The 13,382-nt window shown below is 42.6% G+C and overlaps 1 protein-coding gene across 1 annotated transcript in view; it reads left to right on the forward strand.

Moving 5' to 3' along the window:
• The window catches only part of tmem131 (transmembrane protein 131), a 121,179-nt gene that overhangs the window by 47,315 nt on the left and 60,482 nt on the right, over window positions 1-13,382 (forward strand). The window contains exons 14-17 of the mRNA XM_090230378.1: window positions 3,451-3,537; window positions 4,488-4,640; window positions 4,752-4,827; window positions 7,462-7,576. Of these exons, the coding sequence (XP_090086504.1) occupies window positions 3,451-3,537; window positions 4,488-4,640; window positions 4,752-4,827; window positions 7,462-7,576 (431 nt within the window). The remainder of the gene's footprint in view (window positions 1-3,450; window positions 3,538-4,487; window positions 4,641-4,751; window positions 4,828-7,461; window positions 7,577-13,382) is intronic.

Below are 13,382 nucleotides of genomic sequence, written 5' to 3' on the forward strand. Positions count from 1 at the left end.
AATACCAGAATATATATGACATACAGAGGCAATACCAGAATATATATGACATACAGAGGGGCAATACCAGAATAAATATGACATACAGAGGGGCAATACCAGAATATATATGACATACAGAGGCAATACCAGAATATATATGACATACAGAGGCAATACCAGAATATATATAACATACAGAGGGGCAATACCAGAATATATATGACATACAGAGGGGCAATACCAGAATATATATGACATACAGAGGCAATACCAGAATATATATGACATACAGAGGCAATACCAGAATAAATATGACATACAGAGGGGCAATACCAGAATATATATGACATACAGAGGCAATACCAGAATATATATGACATACAGAGGGGCAATACCAGAATATATATGACATACAGAGGGGCAATATCAGAATATATATGACATACAGAGGGGCAATACCAGAATATATATGACATACAGAGGCAATACCAGAATATATATGACATACAGAGGGGCAATACCAGAATATATATGACATACAGAGGGGCAATACCAGAATATATATGACATACAGAGGGGCAATACCAGAATATATATAACATACAGAGGGGCAATACCAGAATATATATGACATACAGAGGGGCAATACCAGAATATATATGACATACAGAGGGGCAATACCAGAATATATATGACATACAGAGGCAATACCAGAATATATATGACATACAGAGGCAATACCAGAATAAATATGACATACAGAGGGGCAATACCAGAATATATATGACATACAGAGGCAATACCAGAATATATATGACATACAGAGGGGCAATACCAGAATATATATGACATACAGAGGGGCAATATCAGAATATATATGACATACAGAGGGGCAATACCAGAATATATATAACATACAGAGGGGCAATACCAGAATATATATGACATACAGAGGCAATACCAGAATATATATGACATACAGAGGGGCAATACCAGAATATATATAACATACAGAGGGGCAATACCAGAATATATATGACATACAGAGGGGCAATATCAGAATATATATGACATACAGAGGCAATACCAGAATATATATGACATACAGAGGGGCAATACCAGAATATATATGACATACAGAGGGGCAATACCAGAATATATATGACATACAGAGGGGCAATACCAGAATATATATAACATACAGAGGGGCAATACCAGAATATATATGACATACAGAGGGGCAATACCAGAATATATATGACATACAGAGGGGCAATACCAGAATATATATAACATACAGAGGGGCAATACCAGAATATATATGACATACAGAGGCAATACCAGAATATATATAACATACAGAGGCAATACCAGAATAAATATGACATACAGAGGGGCAATACCAGAATATATATGACATACAGAGGGGCAATATCAGAATATATATGACATACAGAGGGGCAATACCAGAATATATATGACATACAGAGGCAATACCAGAATATATATGACATACAGAGGGGCAATACCAGAATATATATGACATACAGAGGGGCAATATCAGAATATATATGACATACAGAGGCAATACCAGAATATATATGACATACAGAGGGGCAAAAAAGTATTTAGTCAGCCACCAATTGTTCTCCCACTTAAAAAGATGAGAGGCCTGTAATTTTCATCATAGGTACACTTCAACTATGACAGACAAAATGAGAAAAAAAATCCAGAAAATCACATTGTACATATCACCTCGGACTACCAGGTATGTTACTAGGGTACATATCACCTCTGGCTACCAGGTATGTTACTAGGGTACATTTCACATCTGACTACCAGGTATGTTACTAGGTACATATCACCTCTGGCTACCAGGTATGTTACTAGGTACATATCACCTCTGACTACCAGGTATGTTACTAGGGTACATATCACCTCTGACTACCAGGTATGTTACTAGGGTACATATCACCTCTGGCTACCAGGTATGTTACTAGGGTACATTTCACATCTGACTACCAGGTATGTTACTAGGTACATATCACCTCTGGCTACCAGGTATGTTACTAGGGTACATATCACCTCTGACTACCAGGTATGTTACTAGGTACATATCACCTCTGGCTACCAGGTATGTTACTAGGGTACATATCACCTCTGGCTACCAGGTATGTTACTAGGGTACATATCACCTCTGGCTACCAGGTATGTTACTAGGGTACATATCACCTCTGACTACCAGGTATGTTACTAGGGTACATATCACCTCTGACTACCAGGTATGTTACTAGGGTACATTTCACATCTGACTACCAGGTATGTTACTAGGTACATATCACCTCTGGCTACCAGGTATGTTACTAGGTACATATCACCTCTGACTACCAGGTATGTTACTAGGATACATATCACCCCTGACTACCAGGTATGTTACTAGGGTACATATAACCCCTGACTACCAGGTATGTTACTAGGTACATATCACCTCTGACTACCAGGTATGTTACTAGGATACATATCACCTCTGACTACCAGGTATGTTACTAGGGTACATATCACCCCTGACTACCAGGTCTGTTACTAGGGTACATATCACCTCTGACTACCAGGTATGTTACTAGGGTACATATCACCTCTGACTACCAGGTATGTTACTAGGATACATATCACCTCTGACTACCAGGTATGTTACTAGGATACATATCACCCCTGACTACCAGGTCTGTTACTAGGGTTGCAAAATGACAGTAACTTTTTTTTACATTCCCAAGTTTTCCAGAAATCCTAGTTGTAAAATTCACAGGCTAAGAGGTGTTGACTCAGGCCACTGGTTGTTAAACCACCGACTAAGAGGTGTTGACTAAGAGGTGTTGACTAATAGGTGTTGACTAAGAGGTGTTGACTAAGAGGTGTTGACTCAGGCCACTGGTTGTTAAACCACCGACTAAGAGGTGTTGACTAAGAGGTGTTGACTAAGAGGTGTTGACTAAGAGGTGTTGACTAAGAGGTGTTGACTAAGAGGTGTTGACTAAGAGGTGTTGACTCAGGCCACTGGTTGTTAAACCACCGACTAAGAGGTGTTGACTAAGAGGTGTTGACTAAGAGGTGTTGACTAAGAGGTGTTGACTAAGAGGTGTTGACTAAGAGGTGTTGACTAAGAGGTGTTGACTAATAGGTGTTGACTAATAGGTGTTGACTAAGAGGTATTGACTCAGGCCACTGGTTGTTAAACCACCGACTAAGAGGTGTTAACTCAGACTCTTTACTGTCTATTGGTTGTGCAATGCATCCTTTAAAACAGCATGTACTGTGACTATGTGCCATCATGATGAGTGATGTTGTTGCCTGATCTGAGATCTGTGTGTGCCCTCTTGACAACTCCTGGGGTGATGTGTTATGCCACATGACTACAGCATAAACAGATCTAGGACCAGTCTTAAGAGGTTTTTCTTCTGTGTTTTTCAGATATTAACAATCCCAGTGAAGGCTGCGATAGCAGTGGGGAAGCTAAACAGCTATCCTGAACACATCATCCTACCTCCATCCTTTCCTGTGAGTTACTTTTGTTAAACCATCATCCTACCTCCATCCTTTCCTGTGAGTTACTTTTGTTAAACCAGCATCCTACTTCAAACCCTCTGTTAAACCATCATCCTACTTCAAACCCTCTGTTAAACCATCATCCTACCTCTAGCCCTCTGTTAAACCATCATCCTACTTCAAACCCTCTGTTAAACCATCATCCTACCTCTAGCCCTCTGTTAAACCATCATCCTACCTCCATCCTTTCCTGTGAGTTACTTTTGTTAAACCATCATCCTACTTCAAACCCTCTGTTAAACCATCATCCTACCTCTAGCCCTCTGTTAAACCATCATCCTACCTCCATCCTTTCCTGTGAGTTACTTTTGTTAAACCATCATCCTACCTCTAGCCCTCTGTTAAACCATCATCCTACCTCTAGCCCTCTGTTAAACCATCATCCTACCTCTAGCCCTCTGTTAAACCATCATCCTACCTCTAGCCCTCTGTTAAACCATCATCCTACATCTAGCCCTCTGTTAAACCATCATCATTTTACCTCTAGCCCTCTGTTAAACCGTCATCCTACCTCTAGCCCTCTGTTAAACCATCATCCTACCTCTAGCCCTCTGTTAAACCATCATCCTACCTCTAGCCCTCTGTTAAACCATCATCCTACTTAAAAGGTGCTCCGCGTTGCTCCGTGCGTAAGAACAGCCCTTAGCCGTGGTATATTGGTCATATACCACTCCCCCCTCGTGCCTTATCGAGGAACAACAGGCACAAGATCAGATTGCTGACATTCCAACAAGCAACACAACATTCTTACAATGTAACTCTTCACTGTCTTGAAATGACACGTTAGGTGTTCAAACAGTGTTATGGTATGGTAGCTTGCCATGTCGCCCTGCCCTGACGTGTCTGGGTGCCTGTTGGTGCCTGTTGGTGCCTGTGTTTGTCCTCTCCTCTCTGCCCCCCAGGGGAAGATAGTTCACCAGAGTTTCACCATCCAGAGTTCCTTCACCCAGAGAGCGAGACTCCGACACATCCGTTCCCTGACAGAAGACATTCGGTTCTATTACAAAAGACTACGTAGTAACAAGAATGGACTGGAACCTAGACGCAAGTCCAAGGTAGACACACAGGTTCCCACTGGAGGCTTTAGTTCAACAACATCGTTCTGAACGTCAACATTTATGTAGCACAGAGCTTAATGCCACCACTTTATTCCCCTGTTTTTGCAGGTTGCTAATATTTATTTTGATGCCGGTTTGCAGTGTGTCGACCACTGTTATGTGGGGTTGCCGTTTGTTCTGAAATGTGAGTAACTTGGACGTCTCATGATATCATTTGTTCGTTTTTTTCACAGAAAATGTTAAATCCTCACACAACCTGCTACTTAACATCTAACCTTGACTTTCAACTTCAGCTGTAAACAATAATAATGTGAATGACCGTCTAACCTTCAGCTGTAAACTATAATAATGTGAATGACCGTCTAACCTTCAGCTGTAAACTATAATAATGTGAATGACCGTCTAACCTTCAGCTGTAAACTATAATAATGTGAATGACCGTCTAACCTTCAGCTGTAAACTATAATAATGTGAATGACCGTCTAACCTTCAGCTGTAAACTATAATAATGTGAATGACCGTCTAACCTTCAGCTGTAAACTATAATAATGTGAATGACCGTCTAACCTTCAGCTGTAAACTATAATAATGTGAATGACCGTCTAACCTTCAGCTGTAAACTATAATAATGTGAATGACCGTCTAACCTTCAGCTGTAAACTATAATAATGTGAATGACCGTCTAACCTTCAGCTGTAAACTATAATAATGTGAATGACCGTCTAACCTTCAGCTGTAAACTATAATAATGTGAATGACCGTCTAACCTTCAGCTGTAAACTATAATAATGTGAATGACCGTCTAACCTTCAGCTGTAAACTATAATAATGTGAATGACCGTCTAACCTTCAGCTGTAAACTATAATAATGTGAATGACCGTCTAACCTTCAGCTGTAAACTATAATAATGTGAATGACCGTCTAACCTTCAGCTGTAAACTATAATAATGTGAATGACCGTCTAACCTTCAGCTGTAATCTATAATAATGTGAATGACCGTCTAACCTTCAGCTGTAAACTATAATAATGTGAATGACCGTCTAACCTTCAGCTGTAAACTATAATAATGTGAATGACCGTCTAACCTTCAGCTGTAAACTATAATAATGTGAATGACCGTCTAACCTTCAGCTGTAAACTATAATGATGTGAATGACCGTCTAACCTTCAGCTGTAAACTATAATGATGTGAATGACCGTCTAACCTTCAGCTGTAAACTATAATGATGTGAATGACCGTCTAACCTTCAGCTGTAAACTATAATAATGTGAATGACCGTCTAACCTTCAGCTGTAAACTATAATAATGTGAATGACCGTCTAACCTTCAGCTGTAAACTATAATAATGTGAATGACCGTCTAACCTTCAGCTGTAAACTATAATAATGTGAATGACCGTCTAACCTTCAGCTGTAAACTATAATAATGTGAATGACCGTCTAACCTTCAGCAGTAAACTATAATAATGTGAATGACCGTCTAACCTTCAGCTGTAAACTATAATAATGTGAATGACCGTCTAACCTTCAGCTGTAAACTATAATAATGTGAATGACCGTCTAACCTTCAGCTGTAAACTATAATAATGTGAATGACCGTCTAACCTTCAGCTGTAAACTATAATAATGTGAATGACCGTCTAACCTTCAGCTGTAAACTATAATAATGTGAATGACCGTCTAACCTTCAGCTGTAAACTATAATAATGTGAATGACCGTCTAACCTTCAGCTGTAAACTATAATAATGTGAATGACCGTCTAACCTTCAGCTGTAAACTATAATAATGTGAATGACCGTCTAACCTTCAGCTGTAAACTATAATAATGTGAATGACCGTCTAACCTTCAGCTGTAAACTATAATAATGTGAATGACCGTCTAACCTTCAGCTGTAAACTATAATAATGTGAATGACCGTCTAACCTTCAGCTGTAAACTATAATAATGTGAATGACCGTCTAACCTTCAGCTGTAAACTATAATAATGTGAATGACCGTCTAACCTTCAGCTGTAAACTATAATAATGTGAATGACCGTCTAACCTTCAGCTGTAAACTATAATAATGTGAATGACCGTCTAACCTTCAGCTGTAAACTATAATAATGTGAATGACCGTCTAACCTTCAGCTGTAAACTATAATAATGTGAATGACCGTCTAACCTTCAGCTGTAAACTATAATAATGTGAATGACCGTCTAACCTTCAGCTGTAAACTATAATAATGTGAATGACCGTCTAACCTTCAGCTGTAATCTATAATAATGTGAATGACCGTCTAACCTTCAGCTGTAAACTATAATAATGTGAATGACCGTCTAACCTTCAGCTGTAAACTATAATAATGTGAATGACCGTCTAACCTTCAGCTGTAAACTATAATAATGTGAATGACCGTCTAACCTTCAGCTGTAAACTATAATAATGTGAATGACCGTCTAACCTTCAGCTGTAAACTATAATAATGTGAATGACCGTCTAACCTTCAGCTGTAAACTATAATAATGTGAATGACCGTCTAACCTTCAGCTGTAAACTATAATAATGTGAATGACCGTCTAACCTTCAGCTGTAAACTATAATGATGTGAATGACCGTCTAACCTTCAGCTGTAAACTATAATAATGTGAATGACCGTCTAACCTTCAGCTGTAAACTATAATAATGTGAATGACCGTCTAACCTTCAGCTGTAAACTATAATAATGTGAATGACCATCAGCTACATGAATATTGGGCTATTGACCAACAGTCTACGTTAATATAGTGTCTTCCAGCTGATGTACAGTATGTTAATATAGTGTTGTGTTTAAAGCTGAGGCTCGTCCCCACGGCCTGGTCTTACAGGAGGACATCTGGGATGCTGACATTGACCTCCACCAGAAACTGCTCCGAGGCTGGAGAGAGCTGAAAGATCGCTCGGGACATCAGTGAGTCTGACATCTCTCTGGCTGAGGCCTGAATAGCACCCTGTTCCCTATATAGTGCAGTACTTGTCACCTGGTCCCTATATAGTGCAGCACTTGTCACCTGGGCCCTATATAGTGCAGTACTTGTCACCTGGGCCCTATATAGTGCAGTACTTGTCACCTGGGCCCTATATAGTGCAGCACTTGTCACCTGGGCCCTATATAGTGCAGTACTTGTCACCTAGGCCCTATATAGTGCAGCACTTGTCACCTGGGCCCTATATAGTGCAGTACTTGTCACCTAGGCCCTATATAGTGCAGCACTTGTCACCTGGGTCCTATATAGTGCAGTACTTGTCACCTAGGCCCTATATAGTGCAGTACTTGTCACCTGGGCCCTATATAGTGCAGTACTTGTCACCTGGGCCCTATATAGTGCAGGACTTGTCACCTAGGCCCTATATAGTGCAGTACTTGTCACCTGGGCCCTATATAGTGCAGTACTTGTCACCTGTTCCCTATGTAAGTGCAGCACTTGTCACCTAGGCCCTATATAGTGCAGTACTTGTCACCTAGGCCCTATATAGTGGCTTAACTTCACCTGGGCCCTATATAGTGGCTTAACTTCACCTGGGCCCTATATAGTGCAGCAATTTTCACCAGGGCCCTATATAGTGCAGTACTTGTCACCTGGGCCCTATATAGTGGCTTAACTTCACCTGGGCCCTATATAGTGTAGTGCTTGTCACCAGGGCCCTATATAGTGTAGTACTTGTCACCTGGGCCCTATATAGTGCAGTACTTGTCACCTGGTCCCTATATAGTGCAGTACTTGTCACCTGGGCCCTATATAGTGCAGCACTTGTCACCTGGGCCCTATATAGTGCAGTACTTGTCACCTGGGCCCTATATAGTGCAGTACTTGTCACCTGGGCCCTATATAGTGCAGCACTTGTCACCTGGGCCCTATATAGTGGAGTACTTGTCACCTAGGCCCTATATAGTGCAGCACTTGTCACCTGGGCCCTATATAGTGCAGTACTTGTCACCTAGGCCCTATATAGTGCAGCACTTGTCACCTGGGCCCTATATAGTGCAGTACTTGTCACCTGGGCCCTATAAAGTGCAGTACTTGTCACCTGGGCCCTATATAGTGCAGTACTTGTCACCTGGGCCCTATATAGTGCAGTACTTGTCACCTGGGCCCTATAAAGTGCAGTACTTGTCACCTGGGCCCTATATAGTGCAGGACTTGTCACCTAGGCCCTATATAGTGCAGTACTTGTCACCTGGGCCCTATATAGTGCAGTACTTGTCACCTGTTCCCTATATAGTGTAGTACTTGTCATCTGGGCCCTATATAGTGCAGTACTTGTCACCTGGGCCCTATGTAAGTGCAGCACTTGTCACCTAGGCCCTATATTGTGCAGTACTTGTCACCTAGGCCCTATATAGTGGCTTAACTTCACCTGGGCCCTATATAGTGGCTTAACTTCACCTGGGCCCTATATAGTGTAGTGCTTGTCACCATGGCCCTATATAGTGTAGTACTTGTCACCTGGGCCCTATATAGTGTAGTACTTGTCACCTGGGCCCTATATAGTGCAGTACTTGTCACCTGGGCCCTATATAGTGGCTTAACTTCACCTGGGCCCTATATAGTGCAGCACTTGTCACCAGGGCCCTATATAGTGTAGTGCTTGTCACCTGGGCCCTATATAGTGCAGTACTTGTCACCAGGGCCCTATATAGTGTAGTACTTGTCACCTGGGCCCTATATAGTGGCTTAACTTCACCTAGGCCCTATATAGTGCAGTACTTGTCACCTGGGCCCTATATAGTGCAGTACTTGTCACCAGGGCCCTATATATTGGCTTAACTTCACCTGGGCCCTATATAGTGCAGCACTTGTCACCTAGGCCCTATATGGTGGGTTAACTTCACCTGGGCCCTATATAGTGCAGCACTTGTCACCAGGGCCCTATATAGTGGCTTAACGTCACCTAGGCCCTATATAGTGCAGTACTTGGCACCTGGGCCCTGTATAGTGGCTTAACGTCACCTAGGCCCTATATAGTGTAGTACTTGTCACCTGGGCCCTATATAGTGTAGTACTTGTCACCTGGGCCCTATATAGTGTAGTACTTGTCACCTGGGCCCTATATAGTGTAGTACTTGTCACCTGGGCCCTATATAGTGTAGTACTTGTCACCTGGGCCCTATATAGTAGCTTAACGTCACCTAGGCCCTATATAGTGTAGTACTTGTCACCTGGTCCCTATATAGTGCAGTACTTGTCACCAGGGCCCTATATAGTGCAGTACTTGTCACCAGGGCCCTATATAGTGCAGTACTTGTCACCTAGGCCCTATATAGTGCTGTACTTGTCACCTGGGCCCTATATAATGTAGTACTTTTCACCTAGGCCCTCTATAGTGCAGTACTTGTCACCAGGGCCCTATATTGTGCAGTACTTGTCACCAGGGCCCTATATAGTGTCTTAACATCACCTGGGCCCTATATAGTGGCTTAATGTCACCTGGGCCCTATATAGTGCAGTACTTGTCACCTAGGCCCTATATAGTGCAGTACTTGTCACCAGGGCCCTATATAGTGGCTTAACATCACCTGGGCCCTATATAGTGGCTTAATGTCACCTGGGCCCTATATAGTGCAGTACTTGTCACCAGGGCCCTATATAGTGCAGCACTTGTCACCTGGGCCCTATGTAGTGCAGTACTTGTCACCTGGGCCCTATATAGTGCAGTACTTGTCACCAGGGCCCTATATAGTGGCTTAACATCACCTGGGCCCTATATAGTGCAGTACTTGTCACCAGGGCCCTATATAGTGCAGTACTTGTCACCAGGGCCCTATATAGTGGCTTAACTTCACCTGGGCCCTATATAGTGCAGTACTTGTCACCAGGTCCCTAATAGTGGCTTAACCTTACCTGGGCCCTATATAGTGCAGTACTTTTCACCACGGCCCTATATAGTGGCTTAACGTAATCTGGGCCCTATATAGTGCAGCGAAATCTCTATTTGGTTGTACAGTGCAGTACTTTTCACCTTGACGTTATATAGTGCAGCACTTTTCACCTTGACGTTGTATAGTGCAGTACTTTTCACCTTGACGTTGTATAGTGCAGTACTTTTCACCTTGACGTTGTATAGTGCAGTACTTTTCACCTTGACGTTGTATAGTGCAGTACTTTTCACCTTGACGTTGTATAGTGCAGTACTTTTCACCTTGACGTTGTATAGTGCAGTACTTTTCACCTTGACGTTGTATAGTGCAGTACTTTTCACCTTGACGTTATATAGTGCAGTACTTTTCACCTTGACGTTATATAGTGCAGTACTTTTCACCTTGACGTTGTATAGTGCAGTACTTTTCACCTTGACGTTGTATAGTGCAGTACTTTTCACCTTGACGTTGTATAGTGCAGTACTTTTCACCTTGACGTTGTATAGTGCAGTACTTTTCACCTTGACGTTGTATAGTGCAGTACTTTTCACCTTGACGTTGTATAGTGCAGTACTTTTCACCTTGACGTTGTATAGTGCAGTACTTTTCACCTTGACGTTGTATAGTGCAGTACTTTTCACCTTGACGTTGTATAGTGCAGTACTTTTCACCTTGACGTTGTATAGTGCAGTACTTTTCACCTTGACGTTGTATAGTGCAGTACTTTTCACCTTGACGTTGTATAGTGCAGTACTTTTCACCTTGACGTTGTACAGTGCAGTACTTTTCACCTTGACGTTGTATAGTGCAGTACTTTTCACCTTGACGTTGTACAGTGCAGTACTTTTCACCTTGACGTTGTATGGTGCAGTACTTTTCACCTTGACGTTGTATGGTGCAGCACTTTTCACCTTGACGTTGTATAGTGCAGCACTTTTCACCTTGACGTTGTATGGTGCAGCACTTTTCACCATTTCTTTTTTACAACCAAATCTCTATTTTTGATATTAATGGCATGTTATAGATGGGTCCAGACACCTTTTAATTGTTTTTGTACATGTTTTTGAGAAACATACCCCATGATGTCAATGTTGTGAACAGAGTTCCTCATGATGGCGGTGGGGTTATGGTATGGGGCAGGCATAAGCTTTGCACAACGAACACAATTGCATTTTATCGTTGGCAATTTGAATGCACAGACATACCGTGATGAGATCCTGAGGCCCATTGTTGTACCATTCATCCGCCTACATCACCTCATGTTTCAGCATGATAATGCACGGCCCCATGTCGCAAGGATCTGTACACAATTCCTAGAAGCTGAAAATGTCCCAGTTCTTCCATGGCCTGAATACTCACCAGATATGTCACCCATTGAGCATGTTTGGGATGCTCTGGATCGGCGTGTATGGCAGCGTGTTCCAGTTCCTGCCAATATCCAGCAACTTCACACAGCCATCGAAGAGGAGTGGGACAACTTTTCACAGGCCACAATCAACATCCTGATCATCTCTCTTGTGAAGGAGATGTGTTGAGCTGCATGAGACAATGGTGGTCACACCAGATACTGACTGGTTTTCTGATCCATGAACCTACCTTTTTTCCTAAGGTATCTGTGACCAACAGATGTATATCTGTATTCCCAGTCATGTGAAATCCATAGATTAGGGCCTAATTAATTCATTTCAATTGGCTGATTTCCTTGTAGGAATTTATAGGGGCTACCGAGTGGCGCAGCGGTCTAAGGCACTGCATCTCAGTGCTAGAGGCGCGTCACTACAGTCCCTGGTTCATATCCAGGCTGAATCACATCCGGCCGTGATAGGGAGTCCCATAGGGCGGCGCACAATTGGTCCAGCGTCGTCCGTGTTTGGCCGGAGTAGGCCGTCATTATAAATAAGAATTAGTTCTTTAACTGACTTGCCTGGTTAAATAAAAAAATACTGCATGTTGTTTTATATCTTGGTTCAGTGTACAGAGAGATCTCTGCTAAACATAGAATCAAGATGTTTATCTTCTCTTCGGTGACCCCCGAAAACATCAAAATGAAGTAATTACAAACACAAACTTGCCGATGTCTTTCCAATTGTTACAAACAAACAAGGATTGAAAGATGCTTCAAATGGAAGGTCTCTCCAGTCTATAGGGAACAGGGTGCCCATACTGTAGGTCTCTCCAGTCTATAGGGAACAGGTTGCCCATACTGTAGGTCTCTCCAGTCTATAGGGAACAGGGTGCCCATACTGTAGGTCTCTCCAGTCTATAGGGAACAGGGTGCCAATACTGTAGGTCTCTCCAGTCTATAGGGAACAGGGTGCCCATACTGTAGGTCTCTCCAGTCTATAGGGAACAGGGTGCCCATACTGTAGGTCTCTCCAGTCTATAGGGAACAGGGTGCCCATACTGTAGGTCTCTCCAGTCTATAGGGAACAGGGTGCCCATACTGAAGGTCTCTCCAGTCTATAGGGAACAGGGTGCCCATACTGTAGGTCTCTCCAGTCTATAGGGAACAGGGTGCCCATACTGAAGGTCTCTCCAGTCTATAGGGAACAGGGTGCCCATACTGTAGGTCTCTCCAGTCTATAGGGAACAGGATGCCCATACTGTAGGTCTCTCCAGTCTATAGGGAACAGGGTGCCCATACTGTAGGTCTCTCCAGTCTATAGGGAACAGGGTGCCCATACTGAAGGTCTCTCCAGTCTATAGGGAACAGGGTGCCCATACTGTAGGTCTCTCCAGTCTATAGGGAACAGGGTGCCCATACTGTAGGTCTCTCCAGTCTATAGGGAACAGGGTGCCCATACTGAAGGTCTCTCCAGTCTATAGGGAACAGGGTGCCCATACTGTAGGTCTCTCC

This window comes from Oncorhynchus mykiss, chromosome 1 (assembly GCF_057628025.1).
Source record: "Oncorhynchus mykiss isolate SJ-2025 chromosome 1, ASM5762802v1, whole genome shotgun sequence".
NCBI classification, from domain to species: Eukaryota; Metazoa; Chordata; class Actinopteri; order Salmoniformes; family Salmonidae; genus Oncorhynchus; species Oncorhynchus mykiss.